This window comes from Pelodiscus sinensis, chromosome 2 (genome assembly GCF_049634645.1).
Source record: "Pelodiscus sinensis isolate JC-2024 chromosome 2, ASM4963464v1, whole genome shotgun sequence".
NCBI classification, from domain to species: Eukaryota; Metazoa; Chordata; order Testudines; family Trionychidae; genus Pelodiscus; species Pelodiscus sinensis.
Genome location: NC_134712.1, coordinates 87,155,144 through 87,179,292, shown reverse-complemented (window position 1 = coordinate 87,179,292; position 24,149 = coordinate 87,155,144). Strand labels below are relative to the sequence as shown.

The following is a 24,149-nucleotide window of genomic DNA, read 5'->3' as shown; positions in this document are numbered from 1 at the left end:
TGGAGTAATGTTAGTTTGAAACAAGGGGTTTGGTTCAAACTAACGCGTCTCGGCGCGCTCTTTCACTTTCGAAACAGCTGTTGATTGGAGTAACGCGCCGGTGAGATCATGCTAATGATATTTAAATTCCCGCTACATTGACTATTTTGAATGCCTATATTTGCATCCCTAGTTTGAACTAGTTTGCAAGTGTAGACAATGCCTATATTTGCATCCCTAGTTCGCAAGTGTAGACATACCCTGATAGCTTTCTATCCAACCTGCTCTTAAATATCTCCAGTGATACAAAATCACTGTGTGGTTTTTTATGCAAAAACACAAGTGGTGCAAAAATTGTGTGTTGTAGACAATCCCTTAGTTCCCCTGCTACTCGGGATGTGCCTTCACTGCGGAATTAACTTGAGTTACTGAGTCATTCCACCCACAAAAGCCCTCTAGTTTGAGTGTAATAGTGCTTTTAAATGTTGATTGCTTTTAAACCTGTCAGGGGGATAAAGACTACATCTCTTGATAGCAGATTTAGACCTGGCATACACCTTAAACCAGGGGTGGTCAAAAGGGCCTCTGTAGGCTGGATCTGGCCAGTCAAGCAAGTTGATCCGGCACACGGAGGCCCTGCTTCTCCCCCTGTCCCCAAGCCAATCAGGGCTTGGGGGAAGAGGGAGTGCGTAAAGTCTTCTCCCACCCTACCGCCCACCCTGCAAGGAGTTTATGGCGCTTTGAAGCACCATGCACTCCTGGCAGGGTGGGAGGAGACATCGTGCACTTCTCACCACCCATAAGCCTTGATTAGGTGGGGAGGGGGGGATGCGCAAAATCTCTTCCTGCCCTGCAAGGGGTGCAGCACTTCTAAGCACTAGGCAGAGTGGGAGGAGACTTTGCACGCTCACCCATCCCCAGGTCAATCAGGGCTTGGGGAGCACATGAAGTCTCCTCCCACCGCCAGGGGCATGGGTACCCAGAAGGAACTGCCAGCTGTTCAGAACAGCTGACGGGTCTCTTGGAGGGCAGGGGGGCAAAGACTTTGCGCTCCACCACCTCAGACCAATCAGGTCTTCCACTTGAGGCCCTGCCCCTTCTGGGGTGGCACATGGCTACTTAAAAAATTTCTGAAGTGGCCCCCATCAAAAATTATTGCCCACCCCTGCCTTAAACTTAGGTCCACCAAGCTATGTTATTGAGAGCTCCTAGCAACTTCATGTCCTGAGCACCTTGTTAGTGTGGTTTAAAGTAAAAGGTTCGGAAATGTGGCTAGTCCCAGGGAGGCGCAGAAACAGGCAAACTATTACCAAATATCTTTTAAACTTTTATTAAAGGGCTTCTATGTATAAATTATGATTTTATTAATTTCTTACATACGTAGGCACCAAATAATTATTAGAATAACCAATAAGCAAAATGCAATACACATGCCCCCGTGGCCAGGGCCGAGAGCGAACCAACCTGCTTGGTCCTACATATTATCTTCCTCATCCTTGATGATAAGGGGTTTTGTTTCTGCTATCATGACACTATGAACCGTATGTCGGATACAGGCCTTAAGGCATGCACATGAGATACACAGGAGTACCAGACAGGAGAAAACACTAACTAGAAAGGGGAGTATAATATCTTTGTACTGACCCTGGCCAAACCAATTTATGAGCCAGGTGAGACCAAAGAATGATCGCCCTTCTCTCACCTCCCGAACAACCTGATCAATATCAGAGATTACATCAGTAATATTTTGGTGCACAGAGGTAATTATCATACATTTCCTTTGAATCAGTTCTTTTGCTTGGGGCTGATTGTCAAGCTACTTGCAGAACCTACTGTCTTTTGCTAGAAGATAATCGAGAGCTAGGCAATTTTGCATAACATATATTTGGATTTCTTTAAACTTGTCTGATAACAATAAGAGTCCTTTTGCTGTGCTGTTGACGAAATGTTCAATCACTTGGCCTTGTAATTTTAACTGTTTACAAAACACTACACTTCCAACAAGATTAAAGGTGACAACGGCAAGTGCAGTTTTTCCAAACCATGTCTTTAACGAGTAACGTTTCCTTGGACTGCATACGTGCATAGCCAATTTTTGAGAAAAGAATGTTCTTCTGTAATCTAGAAGAGAAAAAGATTGCGACTCAGTCGCGGTTAGTCACGTTTGCAAAGTTATTCTGGTGGGGAAGGGGCTGGTACCCCACTCCCAGTCCTTCAGTTCACGTGACGCATTCCTTGCTTCCTTTCAGTTCCTTTTTGTTTACCTATGGAGATATTGTTAACATTCTCCTAGCTTAACAATTACTATCATTCTTTGACTAAATGTTAAGGTTGCCAATTGATTGGGCCCAATTATTAATTTAAGTTTTAATTTATGCTTTTGCTTTACTTAAAATATCCTTTCATTAAAACACTAATATTCTACACACAGTGACGTTTGCAATACGTATTACAATTAAGACACACAAGACAAAACACAAACTTATGTTATGACAGTAGAACCATGGTTTTTCTTTTCTTTAGTTGATTTTCAGCTGGCACCAGCACTTTCTGATGATCTGAAATACAAAAAAACATTTCTACCTCCATCGGGGTGGTACATTATACTTGAGAATACTTTTCTTTTATAGATGTTCTTTGCTAATTTTTTGAATGGTCTGCTGTTACCCAATGGTATGCTTTTATTTTGCACACCAGCATTAGAGGGTTTGAGTGGATTACTTTATTGTTCAATTATTAAGTTAAAGGTTGTATGCCTCAGTTTCCCTCTTGTACTGCAGACCAGGTTTTAATGTGTAAAGCTTCAAACTATTCACGGGTGACAACTTAGAAGCTTTACTGTTATAGTGATTTTTCTTTACTTATTACTAAGTATTTGCCAATTACTATTTCAGTAAACCCAAAAAGTTTTCCTTTTAATGGAAGAGAATCATATATATATCGTAGGATTACTCATTAACACTACATTTATTCCTACATTACACAGTAACATTGACATTAAATCTTTTACAAGTAGGTGCTTATGAATATCTGGTTATATACCATGCCTTTTATTTGGATAGTGATTTACTTTAGAGGATTACCTTCTTTTGAAGTCTTTGAATAGCAGACTCCTTTTATAACAGCGAGGCCTGCACTAACACATAACTTTTTGGCTTGCTTTTAGATCCAAAGTTACCAACAATTCAGAGACTCAGCCTTGAAAAGGGACACAGTGAAATTTGATTCTTTTCACTTTTAAGTTCCGCTTTTAAAGCACACAGCAAAAACACATTGGGTCTGAGTCTGATTTGTTACCTAAAAATAAGAAATCTAGAATCCATTCCAAATATTAGCTACAATTTGACTTGTAACAAGATTTTGAATGTTATAAAACATTGAGGAACTTTAAGGGTTAAATGCTAGAAGTTCTGCACTAGACATTTGAATCTGGTATAAAGTAGAAAGGGCATTATTTAAACAAAACCAAATTAATGTATTTGAAATTTACAAAACAGATTTACAAATTTACAATGCATAGATTTTATTCTCCTTTTATGCATTTAACCAATTAGGTTTCAGTAGAATTCTTTATTTCCTATTTAGCAAATTTAACAAAAGTGTTCATAGCTAACTATTTAAATTAGATTGTGGGTTTTTTTTACACATTGCTTAGGAAAAAGACTGCAAAGACACAAGGAGTCTTTATTTTAAAGCAAGTTTCCTTCTAACACATTACAGCAAGTGCTTAATTTGTTCTACACTCCACAGAGTTAACTTTTCACACTTTCTTATTAGTTTAACCTTTTAATGCCTGTATTACTGCTTTCTCTTCTTTCTTTTTCTATGTCCACACCGGGCTCCAAACCTCTTTCCCATTTTTACATGATTTTTTCCTCTTTATCTGTCTGTCCCTGATTCTTTCCCTGCTAAATGACTTTTTCAAATGACACAGATTTTTCGAGTGGTTTGGATTGGTAGTGCTTATAATATTGTGGCTTTAAGGTTTAGTTGTCTAAGATCGGGCATTCTTAGCAAGTTTTTTTTTTTTCAAGCAGGGCTTTTATTTTGTAATTATGCCTGTGGTGGTGAATGGTAATTAACACCAATTCAGATTGCTGTGCTTGGTGTAAGCCTTGGACCCAAACTTTTGACCCTAATTTGGTGTAGGGGACGTCTTTAGTAATAATAGAGACTTGTGCCCCTGTGTCTAATAAAAGCATATGGGTCTCTTCAATTCTTTTACAAGTAAGGAGCGGAGTACTGTCTGTTGATTAGTCCGCCCAGTCATGGTATTAAGAGTTGTTTTAACAACAGAAATGGGTAGGCTTTCTAAAATTGGAGGGTCTGCTGGGAGTGCTGAAGGTACTGCACTATCTGCCTCCATTACAGCCTCCCACTGATATGGCACGAGAAAATGTTTTCTTGGAGTGCTAGGTGACTCTGATAGTTTCGGTGTTCTGGGTTCTCTAACAAACTCGGGGCTAGCATTACAGCCACCATATGCAATGGCACCTCAGCAGAGTTTTGTGGGTCTGAGGCCGACGCTACGGCTGCAGTCCGCAGCGCTGCCTCAGTGCTTCCCAATCTATCCAAGGTTTATTTTAAAGCATGCCAAAGCGTTCCAATTACCTTCTCTGGTTGGTAAGTATCAGGACCTATCTTTTTTTTTGTTTTCTATTCTCCAGCAATTCACCTAGGGTATGGATTAAAATACTACGTCTACCAGTGCCAAAGGGGGTTTTTGGTCTAAAGTCAGTAGGTTTTGAGGGGTGTCCTACTTTCTTTAGTATTTTTGTAATAGAGCTTAAAATATTTTCATTGCCCCCAACTTTTATTAACTCTGGTCCGTCGCTTTCATTTACGGGGTAGAAGGACAGATGGGGGGTTCTGAGTAACAAGCATCCTAAGCCCTCTGTGGTTACCTGTACCTGCCAGACTTTTGTTTCCGAACCAGTCCCAATGGTTAAGTTAAGCTTTTGAACTAAATCTGGGGGGCTTCGGTTTTATTCAAGTTGGTGGAAGACAATATGCTGAAACAAGTCTTCCGTAGACTGGTTGCCTTTTCCATATCTCCAGGGACATAAACCACATCTTGTTCGTGACGCCATGTGGTTTAAAATAAAAGGTTCAGAAATGTGGCTAGTCCCAGGGAGGCACAGAAACAGGCAAACTATTACCAAATATCTTTTAAACTTTTATTAAAGGGCTTCTATGTATAAATTATGATTTTATCAATTTCTTACATACGTAGGCACAAAATAATTATTAGAATGACCAATAAGCAAAATGCAATACAGTAAAGAAAATTCCCTGAGGTTTTTCTAAATCCCAATAGTTGTTAACAAGGGACTAGGGATTATTAACAGTTACATTTACATCAGTCTTACTTATAAGACTAATCATTTATCTAAAACTTTTAACACTACTACTTAACAATACCTCTAAACAATTTCAGATAACAATACTTACATTTAACAGACACACAAACTACAACAACAACATATTTGGTATTCATTATGTTTGGTATACGTTACGCTCTACAGGAACTCGTTTGGTTCGGTGAGCGGGAGGTGGCCCTCGGGTGATCAGTCCTCGGACCTGGCTCATATTCCGCCATCCAAAGTTTATTCGGGATTCCTCAATTTGATACAGGAGGGGAAGCTGTTTTATAGAGAAAGCTTTTGCGCGCTTTTTGTGATAGGCTAGCAGACCCTGTCTGTTAAGTGACAGGAGTAATGGGGTGAGATGGTTTCCTGTTTTTCCTTTTCTGCCTTATTGGGCATGGCACAGTCAGCACAACCAGCATGAACTTTACATGAATTTTTGAGTCTGTTTTTGGTTCCTGTTCACCGCTGATCTTTAAGTTACATAGTGTAAGGTTTTTCATCAAGGGGAAGTTGACCTTTTGCTTAGATGGCAATATGCGCGAGAGGCCAGGCCAGCAAAGAGCCTGCTGCCACAGTTAGGTAAACCCAGCTGCTCAAACGGACCCAGCTAGGTTGATGGGAAGTTTCTTCCATCAACCTAGTTACAGCCTCTAGCAGAGGTGGATTAACTCCATCAATGGAATATCAACTCCATTGATATTGGAAATGTTTTGGTGCTACAAAGGGATAGCTACAGACACTGTAGTTGTGATGCTGCATCAGTTATAGTGTGGACACATAGCCTTAGCTGCTAGCACAGCCACTCTGTGCTAATAATACAATCACTCAGAAGCTACTCCTATGAGCTGGGATAACTCAAGAGGATGAAGGTGAGAGTAGATAACGTGAGTTAACTCTGCAGTGAAGACATAGCCTCTGTTACCCAGCATACATATACTAGGGATGTTAAAATGTTTATTTAAAATTTTTAGCATTTACACATTTACACGCAGCGAAGGGAGACGTACACCCCCCCCCCCCACTCCTGTGCTGCTGCATCTGTATTAGAGGCAGCAGCATGGGTGTATTTGTGTTAGGTGGCTCCACTTTTGTGGGAGGTAGCGGGGGAGCGGTGGTGGCTCTTCCAGCTCCCTATGCACATAGGCTCCAGCCTCCCTGGGGGTGGCCCAGGGCAGCGAGGACTGTGCATCCCACCTGCCAGCTTGTCCCTGGAGGCTAGCAGGAACTCTCTCCCTCCCCCCTGACCCAGCCAGGGGCTAGGGCTGCCAATTGGTTTTCACCCGGACTGTCTGTTATTCGGATCTCGTTTGGTTAAAAAAAAAACCAGAAAATATGGGACATGTGAAATGTCCGGTATTTCCCATTTCCCTCAGATGGAAGCCCAGTAGGGACAATTTTCCCCTGCCACATCTGTCAGGGGAGTGAGGAACGCGGGGCCATTTAAAGGCACGGCGCCCCCCCCTTTTTTTTGCTCAACAACTTTGGTCTCCCCCTTTTTTTTCTCAACAGCATTTTTCCTCAGTGGTTTTTTTTTTTGGGGGGGGGAGTGTTCAGTATTTTTTTAAACCATCTGGCAACCCTACCTGGGGCAAGGGGAAGGGGTCTTGCCCTCCCCCCTTACCCTCCTAGGGTGGAGGGAGCTCTCTCCCTCCTCCCAGTCCTTCCTAGGGCCTCTCTCCCTCCTCTCCAATGCCTTCTGGGGCAGGGAGAGCTGGCAGGGCTGTCTCCTGGGCAGGAGAGTCCCACTTACCCATTCTGCTGGCAGGCAAGATGGCAGAGCCCTAATGGCCACTGTGCAGGATAGTTCTCCCCTGCAGGCATGCTGTCCCCAGTGGCCACTTCCATATCGCGTCTCTCCAAACAGCAGGCTCTCCCTTTTCATGTTATGGAAAACTGTCCTTTTCCCAGGGCTTCTGGTTCTCCTGGCACAACCAAACCCTGACCTTGCTTTAAGTTAGCAGAAGAAGAAGCTGCATGCCAAATTTGATAGCCCCAGGTCTTACCGTTTAGGAAGGGTTCTTGAACAAACAAAAGGGGGAGGGGGCTGCGCAAAAAGGAGCCATCTACACAGCGCTTTTTTGTGCAAAAACCTCTTGTATAAAAGGGATCCAAGGAAGAAATGCAAATCAGAGTGTGACATATGCAAATAAGCGCTCCCTTTGCATTTCCTCTTGCGGAAGAGGATCGTAGTGTAGACGTAGCCCTGGTCACCCTTCAGCAAAGTGACCCAGTGCCTGGCATTCCATGACCCTGTACTGGATCACAGCCTGTAATCTGAAAACCAGATATGACAGACTACTGTACTCCATAATGTATAATCATGATTCATTATAGTGACATTTCAAGATTCAGAAAAATGGAATTGGTAGTCTGAGTCTTGCAGTTCTTGTGTACGTTATCTTAAACTCTAGATACAAAAATCACACAGTTGTTTTAGGTCACAATTTAATTGCCAAAAAGACATACTGTATATAGATTAGACTTCAGCTAATCTAGCTGTTTAGAGCACCAGCCTTGAGCCATGAAGGGAGAACTAGGGCATCAGACTGTCAGACATGAAATGATTACAAAATGAGCAAAAGGATTTGTGAAGAATCTGGGGTTGATCTGCAATCATTTATAACTACTGTGTGAGATCTGGTTATTAGGATAGTTACTGTATGGTTATTGGGCTCTTTAATGAATACATATGTTGGTTTAGTTTAATAGAAGAGCTGTGGTGAAACAAGATGGGAGATAAGCAATGGCAGCGCGTAAGCAACCTCCTGCTACAAACACTGAGTGTCACTAACTGTGTCTGAGTTATTAGGTTCTAGCCAAAGTTACAAACTTTGTTCCCTGGGAGCCAACAGATTTAAGCAGCTATCAAAGGAATTTAAATAGTTAAAAAGACATTCTCTAGTGAGGAGAGGGAAATTGTAAGGGAGCTAATTATGGGAAACAGACTGACATAGATCAACTCTGCTGGAAGGTCAGAAGCAGTTAGGCCTTCTTATGCTTCCCAGAGGATAATAAGATGCCAGTAAGATAAACACGTGTATCCCTTTGATTGATATAAAATCCCTTCTCTTAAGTTATGCTTTCTTTCTACTGTTAAAATTAAACAATACTTGGGTTTGAGAAAGCTAACTGGTCACCTGTATTAATCACTGATCACAAGCTCCCAAAGGGAAGACTTGCAGGTGTGAAATCCAGCAGACTATTACGGCTACCTCTCTGATACTTGACAGTATATAGCTATGTTTTACATCTGAGTCGGAACACATTCAGTCTTTTTATCTTGTTAAGTCAAAGGGGGAAAATAGAGGGCTACTACTCAGCAGTAGTAAGTGTGGAGAAGAGAACAAAATACAATTCCCTGCATGAAAGAAGCTATGGCAAGGATGATTCTATCTTGCCACGAAAAAAATCTAGCTACTTTAAGAATAGTCACTACAAATCTGATAGAAACACTAGCGGATATTAAATTCACACATCATGCATATTATTCATGTCAAGAATTAGTTGTTTAGAGCCTCATTCTTCCTGTTTATATAAAGGCTATTTCCTGTGGAATGAAATTAGTGATTGCCTGCAGTGTTTGGTGAGGACAAAGGCAGTAGTAGGAGTTGTGAGCCTGTTCTAACTCCCATTGAGATTAATTGAACTCTTTCCATCAATTTCAGTGGTAATGAGATTGGGTCCTTCTTAGTGCCTTACAGTATCAGGTGCAACGTCACTACTGTGGTTGTTCAGCAGGCTACAGCTCAGAAGGGTATTTGAAACTAATCCAAGTGCAGACCAGGATCATGAATACATTACAGTGTACTGCTGTTTGAAACTGTCTGCCTAACTATCTGGATTGAGTTCACCTAGTAGTGTTCTGTTCAACTATTAAATACAGAGACTGCTAAATCTCTGCATTCTTTGCTGCACCATTATGTTTTGAGTGCTGAAAGTGCATGCTGCCACCCCCCCCCCCCAAGACTCTTCTTCCACAGAAGGCACAATTTCAACAGGAAATGCAAAACATACTGGATGAACCAGAGGAGAGTGTGGTCCCCTATGTGGATGTGCCCCTTTAAGTGGGCATTTGTTGATATGGGCATTTGTAGGAGAAATAAATTGGGATAGATTTTCAGAGAGGAAAAGGGAAGGTTTCTAGCTGGGATAGGGAGATAGGTCAACCTCTACACCCTGAACTAAGATACTTTTTAGAATTAGATACTAAATACTATCAGTATCTTAACGTTTCTGAGCACATCCATATTTCAGGAATGTAAGTAGGATTATCACTGTTATAACAGTGGCATCTAGACTAGGGATGTTAAAGACTAGTCGATTTCTCCACCCCCCCCCCCTTGCTGCCTCTCTGAGCAAATAGGGAGAAGGGGTACTTCAAAGTGGCAGTGCTGCCCACTTGTGCGGCACTGCCACTTTGAAACCCCAAGACTGCATTTCAAAGGGGCAGCTGTGGAGCCCAGGGTCAGATGGGGATTCCCCAGCTGATCCTGAGTTCCACTGAGACTCCCCAGCTGACCCCAGGCTCCACGAATGCCCCTTTGAAATGCACAGAGGCAGCATTTCAAAAGGGCAGTGGAGCCCAGGATAAGCTGGGAAGTTCCCAGTTAATCCCGGGCTCCATGAATTTCCCCAGAACCTGGGGTCAGCTGGGGAGTTCCCAACTGATCTTGGGATCCTCTGAAATGCCACGTGGAACTGGAGTCAGCTGAGGAGTCTCCAGCTGACCCCAGGCTCCATGGCTTTGAAATGCACAAGAGCCCCCACTGGCAACTCTTGTACATTTCAAAGCAGACACCCACATGCTGCCTGGAGTCAGCATGACTTCCCACTGGCCCCATGCTGTACGCGGAGTTCCGCATTCTTCCTTTGAAATGTACAAGAGCCCCTGCTGGCTACATTTCAAAGGAGGAATGAGGAAGTGCCGATCGAAATTCCATCGACTACTCAATTAACTGCATTTTAACATCCCTAATCTAGACTGAGGCAATTTAGTTCCTACCTCATAAATTAGACACAATTTTCTGCTTACTTCTAGCTGCACTCAGTCTTTTTTGTGACATTCAGCTTGGTAGTGAATTAGATTTGAGTAATCACTGATCTATAGTTCTGTGTTACTTTTTGCTAATACGTAGCCACTTTGGTCAGGGTATCGATCTACTGTTTCTAAACCCAACCCTGAACTTTTGCAGTGAGGTATTAGTGGAACAAATGTGTAAATCAGATTACTATGCTCTCTCATTCACTGCTCTTTTCAATACACCATTATTAATACAGAACTGTCACGGTACTGTTGATACATAACATTTCCAAGATGAGTTCTCCAGTCTTTGGATTGTTGTAGTGGTGTAAGTTAATTAATGATACGTCTACACTGTAGCATGTAAAGTACATACCTTCATGGCCCCCATAATGTATATAAATAGCAGTGTAGCTGGTGAGATGTCTTAGGAAGGTAAAGACACTTGAATGGTATGGGGAAGCATGCACATACATGCCCTATACTCACCCAAGCAGTGTTTCCCCCTCTTCACTGATATTTTTAGTGATGTACTTTTCCATAGCTTCCCAGCAATTGGCGCCTTTCCGCTCTGCAGGAAAAGACATCCTCCTTGCTGCAGGAAAAGCAGGGCTGGCCCACAACATTTTGGCATCTGAGGCAGGGAGCTCAAATGACGACTCCATGCCCCCTTGCTTAGGCCAAAACTTTGACAGGTCTCAATTCTCTGGGTCCTAGTGGTGCCTCCTCCCCCCGCCCACAGTCTGGCACTTGAGGTGGCTGCCTTAGTTCACCTCATGGTAAGGCCAGCCCTGAGGAAAATGATCTACCAGCTCCCCACCACTAGAACCCCTCCCTGCTCAGGAAAACACTTCAGCAGCTGGAAAAGGCTCTGCTAGTTCCACAGATGTAACATTTCCTCTCCATGGGGAAAGGCTCTGGTAGTGGGAGGTAGCAAGGAAGGCTCTGAGCATGGGTAAAGGCTCCAGCATAGCATTTCCCAGACGCAGGGAAAGACTTTGGCACCTTCCTTCTGTGGGAGCCCTTCCCAATACAGAGAAAGTCAGAGTGGCCGTGCTGGGTTAGATCAATAGTTCATCTAGCCTAGTATTGTGGGGTAAGCCCATCCATTCCCCACAAGGAGAATAGGGTGTACATCAGGCCTCTGAGGCCCCCCATGTGTCCTACCAGCCAAAGTCAACTATAACACCCTTTCTCATCAAGGCAGTAGTGACGTAGCAGCCCAAGTCAATAATAAAGCTCCCTTTGTGTGGGCAGCCATCCCCACTGTGTCTCAGCAAAGGGACCTGTCAGCAGTGGAGTGAACCACCACTAGCTCAGCAGGGACTCCTACCAAAATACACTGAGCACCAGGAGTCCAACTCTCCATCCTGGGCTACTTCCTACCAGTCTTGCCAGCATAGCCTTCTCCATCTTTTGCCTCCAGCTGGGGGGATTCGGCTGTGGTTCCCCATTGACTGACAATGGTGTCTGGGTGCACCAGCACGTCCCCTGCAGGAGCTCATATGGCACCTCCTTCCTTATCAACGGTCAGCCCAGACTAAGCTGCTCCACCAGCCTTTATACCTGGCCTAGCTAAGATGTGGGGACGGGGCCTTCTCAGCGAGGTAGCCAGGCTTTACCATCTCAGCCCTAATGTGGGGTTGGGACACCCCATCACACCCAGTACCCTGTCTTCCAACATTGGGTGGTACCAGACATTTCAGAGGGAATGAGCAGGACCATTTATTGAGTGATCCTCAGAGGTTTATGGACACTCAGACCATGGGGTTGCATCCCTGGCTCACTTGGGTAATAGCCACGGGTGGACCTATTATCCATGAATGAATCTAATCCTTTAAAAAATCCAATTATAATTTTGACCTTTATAACATCCCCTGGCAATGAGCACCACAGATTGACTGTGCATTGTGTGGCGCAATACTAAAATAAATTCCAGCAGTGAAGAAAGACTTTGCCATGTCCCCTTTGCTGGAGCCTTTCTACACAGCAGGGGAAAACTCAAGCAGTTAGGAAAGGCTGTAGTAAGGGGGAGCCTCTACTGCCTTCCATTTGGCATAGCTTTTCGCTGAGGTGCATAGCTACAGACGGGTGTGGCTGCAGCCTGCTTTTCACAACAGCACATACCTATACATAAAGGCTGTGACTAGACTGGCAAGTTTTTCTGCAAAATCATGTGATTTTGCGGAAAAACTTGCCAGCTGTCTACACTGTCCGCTTGAATTTCCGCACGAACACGGACGATCTCATGTAAGATCGTCAGTGTTCTTGCGGAAATACTGTGCTGCTCCCGTTCAGGCAAAAGCCCTCTTGCGCAAATCATTTGTGCAAAAGGGCCAGTGTAAACAGCACAGTACTGTTTTGCGCAAAAAAGCCCTGATCGCAAAAATGGCGATCGGTGCTTTTTTGTGGAAAACTGCGTCTAGATTGGCCACAGACGCTTTTCTGCAAAACGTGCTTTTGTGGAAAAGCGTCCTGCCAATCTAGACGCGATTTTTCCGAAAATGCTTTTAACGGAAAACTTTTCCATTAGAAGCATTTCCGGAAAATCATGCCAGTGTAAACGTAGCCATACAATATGCTGCCATTAGTGGTGTATCATGTAGACAGAGCCTAAATCCACGTTGATTTACACCTACTGAACTACATGTTGTTTGGGTGCTCCTTTTAAAATGCAGGGTGCTGAAAATTATCCAACTTTGCTGCACATGTTGCTGATGTGCTCACTGCTAAGTTGTACACACAGACCCAGTGAAGCTCGGTCAGAAGCTGATGCCTATCTGTTGGTGTCACTGCAATTCTGCTTATTCTTGTAGCAAGGATAGACACATTTCTCCCTTTTTTGAAAGTAAAAGCTATAGGCCAGTGGTCTCAATGAGGAATAATTAAAGCCAGAGCTCTGTTATGACACAACTCAAATTGTGACCTGATCTGCATCTGTGCAAACCTTGTGAAGGATAATGGTGTTGCAGAGCCAATCACAAAAGATGTAATTTGGCCTGTAGAATTGGTGATGTAGCAGGAGGACATAGAATTGTTAGAGGCCAGGATGTGTTTGTGGACATGGCTATTAGTTAAAACCATTTTTACTTGCAAACTGAACAAATGGAATATAGAAATTAGTGTGACACAATATATATTGAAAACCTTGCCATAATATTTTTCAGAGAGTCACCTTTCAGGAAAAAAATTCATTTGATATGCAGTTTCCATATTTTCATAAAACTGAAAAGAGATTCTTGTATGATTAGGATGTACTTCATTTAATCATTTCTCTCACCTATAACATTCTACTCTATATTATAATCCTAAAAGGATTTGCCAATAGGCTACCCTATTATGAAATGAAAAACTAAGTACAGCAATGATTTGATGACAACACCTCTGCTAAACATGTGTTTACAAATGCAACATTTACCAACGTGAGAGAATATGTACAAAATAAAAAATATATTTACAATCTGAGCATACCATTTGATAGATAGATAGATAGATAGATAGATAGATAGATAGATAGATATTTTAATCCAAAAAATCAGAGTTTCGCCACTCCTTGGAGTAGCTCTAATTTTTACATTGGTCAATTCAGCAAGATTTGTGACCATTCACTTTTAATGTTTATTACAAAAACAAACAAAATGTTTAAAATAAAAGCTACAGTTACATATGGTACAGTACAAACCAAAATATACCATCTGATGTATACAGTATAACGTTAGAAAAGAAAAATGCAATAATACAACATGGACATTTCTGAATTTTTTATAAACATATTTTCAACTTGAAATCCATTTGCCTATTTTAGATAGTGGTGCAAATTCAATCATGGCACAAGTGGGGGAAGCTCCCAATAAAACCAATGGAAAATGCACTGCTTACATCAGGCATTAATTTGGCCATATGAATTCATCCTATGATTTAAAAATATCTATAATTATAAATGGAAAAGATGAGCACCATTATTTATAAATAGTAAGATCAATCCATGTATGGCTATAGTCTATAAAGCATCTTTTTTGCCAGTGATGACGTAATAATAGAGCAGCCAAAATTATGTTAAAATGTGAATATGTTTATAGTGGTTAATATATTATTCAGCCTTTTTGTGAACTAAAAAGTGTGATAATTTATCCATCATTCTTCCTGCTAAAGGCTTATAAATAGATCAAGTAGTATGGGAATGCAGTCTGCATCAAAGTGTGGTAATTTCCAAAATATTTGTAATTAGAGTGCACTTGCGCTTCTTGTAATTATTCTATTCATGTTGAGTGAGTGCAATGCTAGCTAATCTAGTAGCATTTTTCACCCACTTTGCCCTAGTGTACATGATTACACTAGGCACAAAGCAGACGAGACAGGGCCCAAATCCACAATGATATTTGAGCTTCTATCATCCATTAAATGTCCCTGGGGATATGGGCCTAGATTTCCAAACTATCATAAAAATATTAGAAGACAATTTAATTGTTGTATGTATTAAACGTATAACAGAAAAATTTGTTTACATATCAACTGTCTGAAGCTCTGGACACGGTCCTGAAAAGTGTTGAGCATCTGAGACGAGCCTTTTGGAGCACTCAGCGCCTCTCTTAAGAGCCTGTCTGTTATTTGTACTGGACAGAGAAAATGTAACTATGTATGTGCAATTGTGTCTGTTAGCTAAAAATCTTATTTTTATGGCTTTAGCGAATTAGGGTTAAATTCACTGCAGGGGGAACATCTTCAGTGACATCAGTGGAATTGAGTCCACTTCTACCAGGGGTGAATTTGGACTGTGAATTCTAGACCGAGGCTTAATAAGGAAGTAACATGAGCAACACTAGGCACTACAGAATAGCTGTATTATAGGAGAACACTGTTACTTTTTCCAGAGAAGAAACAAAAGTTACCGAATTTGATATTTCTATCACCAGTTTGTTCTGGACAGCATTCAAATCGTACCTGAATTAATTTAAAAATAAGCATGTCAGTGTTCATATGATATTGAGCAAACTAATTATTTATAAGTGACCACTGATACTATAGTATTTAGAAAGACTATCATCTCACTTAATGTAATAACAAACTTCATGTCCTCTCTCTCTTTCACACATACTCAAAATGCCTATTTATATCTCTATCTCTAAATAAAATGTGGAAAGAAGAAATGTAGAGTTTGGGATTTCTAACATGGCAGAGCAATGTCAGTATTTCCAGAAGTGATTAATATATTAGCGTTATCAGTAGCTAAAAGATGGGAAGCACAGAGATACTTATCTTAAATCTTTAATACTATTTTAAAAGCACATAAGAAGCACATTGTTGTGTTAAACGAGAGATAAACTAAAATGTTCAAAAGAGCCTACATCAATTAGGTACCTAAGTCCTACTGAAAGTCAATGGGACTTAGCTGTGGTCTACACTACGGCTATGTCTAGACTGCAAGCCTCTTTCGAAAGATACTTTCGAAAGAGTCTCTTTCGAAAGAGAGCGTCTAGACTGCACGCGGAACTTTCGAAAGAGCAAGACGCTTTTTCGAAAGAAAGCACCCAGTGAGTCTGGATGCTCTCTTTCGAAGAAGCCCTATTTACATTCAAGAACACCTTCTTTCGAAAGAAGCACTTTCGAAAGAAGGCGTTCTTCCTCGTGAAATGAGGTTTACCGCCGTCGAAAGAAAAGCCGCGTTCTTTCGATTTAATTTCGAAAGAACGTGGCTGCAGTCTAGACGCAGGTGAAGTTTTTTCGGAAAAAGGCTACTTTTCCCGAAAAAACCCCTGAGTCTGGACACAGCCTAGGTGATAAGTTCAAAGTAAGGTTAATTGTGTAGCTTAAGTTGAAGTTACTTAACTTGAATTTTGGTGCCATCCATACTGTGTCAAGTAGAATGGAGAACACTCTCCCTTTAACTTCCCTTACTCCTCATAGAAGCAGGACTATCAGTATTGATGGGAGTGCCCTCTCATTTCGAATTAGCATGTCTTCACCAGATCCACTAATTCAAACCCCAGAAGATCGACTGCAGCTGCTTCGATCTTATCTGTAGTGTAGACATGGCCTTAGAATCCTGAATCACAAAGGCGCTTTTGAAAATGTTATGTTCATTGACTAGGCTTTATAAACACCTTTGATTATTTAGGAGAAATAATGGAACTGTTATGGTATGTGTCTGCACTCTTGGAAGCTCCTCAGTGCTCAAGTGCTCCTTTGAGAAGGGTTCACATTTCAATATTTTCATCACAATAAGAAGACACCAGCGGTCCTGATACTGTGATACCGTATGTTTTAGAAGTGGAAAGTGTAAACTCTTCCCCCAAAACTTCACTCAGTACAATGTAATGCTATAAACATTTTTATCCTGACCATTCAAGATGGTAATCATCTTGTACTCTGAAGCATGAGGATCTGTCTAAGGCCTTTGTAAGTTTTTATCCTAGCCTCTGTGCCTGAATGTACTATCTCCTTTCCAAAAACGAATCCTTCTTTGATTTTTTTCTAAAACTATTTGGCTGCCAGTATTGCGATGCACAAACATCCCACTCCACACCTATACCCACCTAACCTTGTGCATATCTAAATTCCCATATTTTTGCATATAAAGTTCATAAAGCGGAGAAACACAGATTCTAGCTCTCAATTTTTGTCTTAGTGCAAATTATAATCCTTTTCCTCACTGAAAGAAATAGATTGTTACAAAAACACATTTGAAAATAATTTCATACGGAGAGTTAATAACTGGGTTTACCTCACCCCATTAAGTGTTGCACACAGCATTGATAGAATGCAGGAAATAGATAAGTGAACAATATTTTTGTAACAGCTGTTGATATATAATTCCATTGATGATAATCTCAATCCTATCAACTGTTTGGCCTCTTCTAAAAAGTGGACAGTATTCTTTTTGGTGTCAACTGACACTGCACACTCAAACTACGTCTACACTGCAAGGTTTTTGTGCAAAAACAGCTGGTTTTGTGCAAAAACCCGAGGAGCAACCACACCTCAAGTATGCTTTTGCGCAAGTAAATCGACAGTAAAATGGCAGAACAGAGGGCTTTTGGTGGTGTAAGTAAACCTCCTTCTACAAGGCATAACTCCTTTTTGCGCTACAGCTGTTGTGCAAAAAGGCACGTGTGGATGCTCTGCAGAGGTTTCTTGCACAAACAGAGCTTATCTGAGAAAGCACAGGTGAATGGCCATCAGGACTTTCTTGCGCAAGAATGTCATTCAGTGTGGACACTCTCTTGCGCAGACGTGATGCACTTTGAGGTGTGGATTCGCTTTTGTACAAGAAGCTTTTGCGCAAGATCTCTTCCACAAAAGACTTCTTGTGCAAAAACCCTGCAGTGTAGACGTAGCCTCATTGTGGAGCAATAAGAGACACTCTCACCCTAGAACAATGAATGTTTTACCTCAGTAGTATTTCTAGGGCTAAATGCTCTGTTGTAAACAGGTGCAATTCCAGTGGACGGGGTGGGATGATTTTAGAAATATAAAACGTAAGCATTTCTTTGCTTTTCTGCCCCACTTCTTTATAAGAATAACAGCAATATAAAATGTAAAATATGTAACAAATTCAACTGGGTGCAGTGAATTCGAGTCTTGACATTACTGGTGAATGCAAAATGTGGTGTTTGAAACACGTTACAGATCAAAACCTAGGGATGTGTAGAAGTTGTACATTAGGGCATGCACTCAACTATGCCACATAATAGAAATACACAATTCTATTGTTATATGTGCTATTTGTTATAGAAAAAGATGGAGTTCCTTTTTTTTATGTTACTTGGTATTTGGTGAATAGTATATCGCATTTTCCTGTGCTGTGAGACCATGTACTGGAAGACTTTATCTGCAACGTACTGTTATTCCCATTGTTTGTTTGTTCATACCCGAATGCACTGATACATGCACTCTACATTATTATTACAGATATCAAAACAGTAGAGTTAAAATGTTCTGAACCGTGGTGCAGGTGACAGACTGAAAAGTAAAGGAATAAGATGCTGAGGAGCACTCACTTAAACAAAAGTCTATTCAGAGCATGAACTCACTTGCAGTGTCACTAAAGATATCTGCAACCATCTTGGTTGCCCAGTTACACACATGTAGTTTAAGATATTCATCATTGCAAACATTTGACACATTCTAGCATCCTTTACGTTTCTACAGATAGAACAGAGTGTTCTATGCACGTGCCATATGCTGTTTTAAAACACCCATTGTTTTGTTTTTTCAAAACCAAATTTTTTGTACATGGCAAAGGCACCAATTTTCATTTCAGATTAAATGCTAAAAAGATTAGAAATGTTGTTTTTGAGTTATCCAAGCACAAAACAAGCATTTTTGAATTTTTTTTCTACAGTTGGAAAAACACTTAGGCCTGATCTTACAATCAGATTCATGTAGGCAAAACCATGGTTTCAATAAGGCTCTGCAAAGGTGTAGGATCTGCCAGCACAGATTTGACTTGAAGAACAAGAGCCTTATTTTCCACATTCTGATATCTCAAAAAAGTTGAATACATTTGTACAATTTCCTAGCTGGAAATGAAAGAAACATCTTCAAACCCTACAAGTACATTTTAAAATACATTTACAAATGTTTGTCCTATAATTTAGATAATTAGATAAGGAGATTGTAAAAAATCTATTTTTCATTCTGAATACACTGGGGACACAAGAGTATGATGCTAAAAAAAAAGTATCCTTTCATGTATCAGAAATGTTCGTGGCTTCTCCTTACTCTCTTCTGCTATCTCCACCAATATTCACTTAGGGCACATCTACACAGCACACTTATTTTGAAATAAGTTATTCCGGAATAGTTATTCTGAAATAGTTTATTTCGAAATAGTATGTCTACACTGCTGGGAAGCCTCAAAATTAGTCCGAGGCAGGCTTCCCTAAATGTAGACATGCTATCTCAATTTAGAGCCCCAGGAGGCACTGAGGAGGAATACCTTAGAATATGCCTGGTGAAGGGCTATTTCAAAATGGCAGCAGTGGAGCATCTACACATGCCTTATTTCAAAATAGCTATTTCAGAATAGGAATGGCTGTGTAGACGCTTGCATTGTTATTTCAAAATAATGCTAGTTATCTCGAAATAACGGTGCAGTGTCAATGCACCCTTAGGATACTACTATGGAAAAAATGCCAGCATAGGTTATGACATTCAGGATAGAATACACTTCTTTGCAACATTTAGCACTTATCATCTTTGTTCATATTTAAATACTGACCCTGCTTTCAGAACCTGACCTCCAAAATAATCTAAAGCCTGAAACATGTTTTAAAAACAGCCCAAAGCATGTGGAATGGATTGTAACAATTGTGTTAAAAACACTAATTGTATAACTACTGGTTAAAGAGTAGTTAAAAGCCTTATTTTATTTAAGAAAAAAAACTAGTTAAACATGTTAAGATTTGGCTAGCACACTATACACACGATACTAATTTAAACCTTAGAATGGAAAAGTCTATAGTAAGGAATAGCCATACAAAAGAGAGCTTTATCTAGCAAGCAAGGAAAGATGGAAGGGAAGGTTAAAATCTAATACAGGATTTACCTCTATGACAAGTGTGGGCAATAATTTTTGATGAGGGGCTACACCAAGAATTTGGTAAGTGGTCAAGTGTCACACACTTCCATGATATTAACTGAGGAGGTGAGGAATCTTGGATGGAGATTGAGTGCAGAAGGGAGCTCAGGGTAAGTGACTGGGGTACAGGAGAGGGTATGGGATCTGGGAGGGGGTTTGGGTGCAGGAGAGGATTCTGACCTGGTGTAGGTGTGTAGGAGGGGTGCAGAATTTGGGAGGTGATTGTGACCTGGAATACGGGTGCAGGGGTTTGGGTTGTGACCAGGGGCAGGGGATTGTGGTTCAGGGTCTGGGAGGGGTTTTCGACCTGGAACAGGAGAGTAGAATGGGGAGAAGAGATTTGGATTGTGACCAGGAGGCAGGGGATTGAGGTGTATGGTCTGGGAGGAGATACGGGCACGGGAGTGGGAGTACAAAGGGTTTGGATTACATGGGGCAAGTTGCAGGAGGGGGACAGAAGGAGGAAAAGACTAAAGTGACAGAGGCAGACTCTGACTGGGAGGTGCTTATCTGTGGGGCTCCCAGCCAGCAGATTCCTCAGCCAGGCTTCCTGCCTGCCCTGCCCCCACATGCGCTAAGAGCAGATGGCTGTAGGGGCCATGTGCTTCTCTGAAGGCTATAAGTCTGGGGGCGGGGGGAAGGGAGGGAAGAAGGGGCTCTCTGTGTGCTGCCTGTCCTGAAAACAGGCAACTCCCATTGGCCAGAAATCTTCCGATGGGAGCTGCAAGATTGTGCTAGGGGCAAGAGCAGAATGCAAAGCCCCACCCCCTCTCCTCCCAGGCTTGCATCATTCAGAGAAACACATGGCCCCTACAGCTGGCTTCTCTGAGCGGCATGTGGGGATGGGACAGGCAGGAAATCTGGCTGAGGCTCCCATTGCACCATGCTCTAGATTCAGCCCACAGGCTGTATTTTGCCTGCCCCTGCTCTAAGAACTGTCAGTTAATAATTCTTCTAAGTAAAATGTGGGAGTCACCCTGGCTAATGGCACTGCAAACTCTGGGACTTCTCCTGAAGCTACTGATCACCTGTAACTTCACTAACATCAGTACGAGTCTGAGGCATTCATCAACTCAGAACACGCTCTCTAGTATTTTTTTTAAATTTATTATCTGTGACAGTGACAGGTGAATCTGAGACTGGATTTCTGGATAGTCCCCTCCCCACCAAACGGAGGCCCCACTTTGAGCAAATGCTCAAATGGCATAAAAACCAGAGGGCAGGATTCTTTCATCCATAAAGTGCACTGTGTAAGTGATACAGAGTGAATTTAAACCAGCCAGAGAGCTGTCCTGTGTATAGGGAATCTCTACTGATGTAAAGCTGGCAGAGATTGTATAAACACCTCTGATACCAGCTCTTTCTGTGGCATAAGGAAAAGAAGGTGCTTGTTGGGATAGGCTGGTGAGCTGGGAGGGGGAATGGTGGAACTGAACTCCATTACACCTGATTCCCTGCTGGTGTAAGCTCCATTTACAGCGCTTACATCAATCAGCGGTAGAAGCTAGAGCAACCTATTCTCTCGTCTGCCCTGGCTAAGTGGCCAGAGATCAGAGAGCTATAGCTATCTTCCTATAGCTGTCATTGTCCTCTGCATCTGAGGTGTGCTTTGAAGGAGAGGAGAATCCAGGCCAATGAGACTGAGGCATGTGCTTAAACGCTTTGCTAAATCAAGGCCTTACATTTTAACCATTCTCTCCACAACCAGCACTCTGCATTTCTCATTTAAAAAAATATAGTTTCCAAGTTATACTCACAAGAAAAAACATTTTTCACAGAAGAAACTGAAAAGGCATAAATGGCTAATCTTTTTAATAATGTGTTCTTTAGTTGTGGATGCAAAATGGATAACTGTACAGTCAATTTCCAAGAACGACGAGAAGTCCTGTGGCACCTTACAGACTGTGCCACAGGACTTCTCGTCATTCTTGCAGATTCAGACTAATACGGCGACCCCTAATACTCAATTTCCAGTTTCTCATTGCAGTTTATATGCACATTTACACAGTCTTCTGTATGTGCAATTTAGGAACAGATTTTGAGATTTAGAGCTAAATATATTTTGTGGGATTTTTTGTTTCTTTGTACTAAAAAAAATTGTAGATTTGATTCTCAACATAATAGAAAAGCTAGAGATAAGTCCTCATCTTTAATCTCAAATTCTTTTCTGGACACTAACATTTAAGAAGTTCAGTAGAGTCAGTTGATATGGTTTCTTTTAAAAAAAAGTATCAACTTGACAAAATTTAAAAAGTGCCAAACACAAAACTAGAGTTGCACAGAATTTCTGGGCTTTATGATTTACTCATTTACTTTACAGGATTTCCATATATTTTGAAGGTGGAAACAATTATATGTGCAAAATTAATACTTTGTGTTTACAATTATCCTCTTGCAAACATAACTAAGGTGCCACTTTTTACAATTTACCCCTAAAGATCAAATCTTGCAGTTTCTTTTAGGGCAAAACTTCCACTGAAGTCAATAGTTCCATGATGTAGGGCCCTATTCTTCAGAACTTAACTACCATGTGTAGTATTTACCATCATGAATGGTTCCCACATAGACGTCAGTACTCATCGTAGTAATAAGCACTCTGCCCCCTAGTCACAGCTACTAGTAAATGTTTGAAGTCTCAATAAAGACTGTAAGATTTGGCACCAATTGGTTAACATTCTCTATAGCTAGAGTTGAAGAGACAATTTGAAAAAAAAAATATTTTCGGTTTTTAGCACTCTATTATTAACCATGTAGGTAACTCCTACTGCATTCATAACGGTAATATATTCTCTTCCCTGGAACAAATACCTAAAACCACCTTTTTCTGTACACTCTGTAAATAACTGTAAACATCAAAATATACATATATATGGTCATGATACATAGGTAGAAAACAGTAATGGAGTAATAACACTTTTTATTGCATTCTCAAGTACTGTTGAATATGGGTACTGTAGGCACACATTTTAACTACTTATCACCTACTACAATCCTAACGCTCATTTACCTGAGATCTGAGTTTTGTAAAAATAAAATTTTCTTTTCAGTTGCATATGTTACAAAAGACTCAGTTTCATCCTGAACAGATGTGAAACTTTGAATCTGAGAGCAAGTGCTACACGTGATCATATAAAAAAGGTACTGCTGAACTAGATGCATATTAAAAAGAAGCCACAAACTTTAGAGGATTAAAAAAATATCCCTCCCCCCACCCTTTTCCCACATTGTAATAAAATTGTTTAAAACATTTGACACAGAAGACCTGAACAGAAAGCATGCTGTTAAAATCATGTACCCTCTAATACACCCATCTTGAACGAAATTAAGATTAGAAGGACAGACTCCATGTTACTTGTAAAAGAATGGAATGTCAATTTTCATCATCCCGTCTGTAGTGAATAGTCTGTATTTCCTGAGCTAAGAACATGGCCATCTCTTTAGTGCCTGCAGCAATCACTCGGCATGACATGAGATCTAGAGGTCCACCTAGGAACAAGAGAATAAGGAACAAGTGTTTAGATCAAGAGGTGATGTGTCGTATATTTTTTTTGTGTGTGTGTGTGTGTGTGTGTGTGTGTGTGTGTGTATATATCTTTATTATAGATAGAGAGATTAAAAAATACTGAAATTATGTCACATAGCCACACTGGGGGGAGGGGGAGATACCCTGTTGAAGTGTTCAAATTCAGAGATCTCTTGCAAAGTAAGGTGTTTTAGAAGCCATTGATTTAATCAAACATCAAAGAACACAGCAGAAGCAATAAATGTTTTCATTTCTTCAGTGCATAACAATAAATATAATGTATTCCATTTTACTCTCTTCAACAAAACACCAGATTTCTTTTTTGTTTTGTTTTTTTGGTAAAACTAGAGATAGTAAGGAATAAAATCAAAGCAAAATAACCCATTTTCGGGGTTAAACATACCCCTGCATCTGGCAGTTGTTCTTTAATATATCAAGTCTTTCCACAGTCATGCACACTTTGATCATCACAAGGCTTGACTACTAAGGAACTCTCCACTTAGGTACTACAATCACCCACTCACTTCTGTTACAGACTCTTCAGCACCAACTGGCCCTCTCTCATCCCCACTGCCCACACAGATTGCTACGGTTCTCAGCTGACCAATGGCAGAAAATGCAGGAAGGATGAAAACTTGAGTGTTGGTGGCAGAAAATACAAGGAAACCGAGGAGCAAA

The 24,149-nt window shown here is 41.1% G+C and overlaps 1 protein-coding gene across 1 annotated transcript in view; it reads right to left on the bottom strand.

Annotated features, from left to right (window-relative positions):
* Window positions 1-13,544: 13,544 nt before the first annotated feature.
* The window catches only part of IMPA2 (inositol monophosphatase 2), a 35,581-nt gene continuing 24,976 nt past the window's right edge, over window positions 13,545-24,149 (bottom strand). The window contains exon 8 of the mRNA XM_006117489.4: window positions 13,545-23,434. Within this exon, the coding sequence (XP_006117551.1) occupies window positions 23,319-23,434 (116 nt within the window). The 3' untranslated portion in view covers window positions 13,545-23,318. The remainder of the gene's footprint in view (window positions 23,435-24,149) is intronic.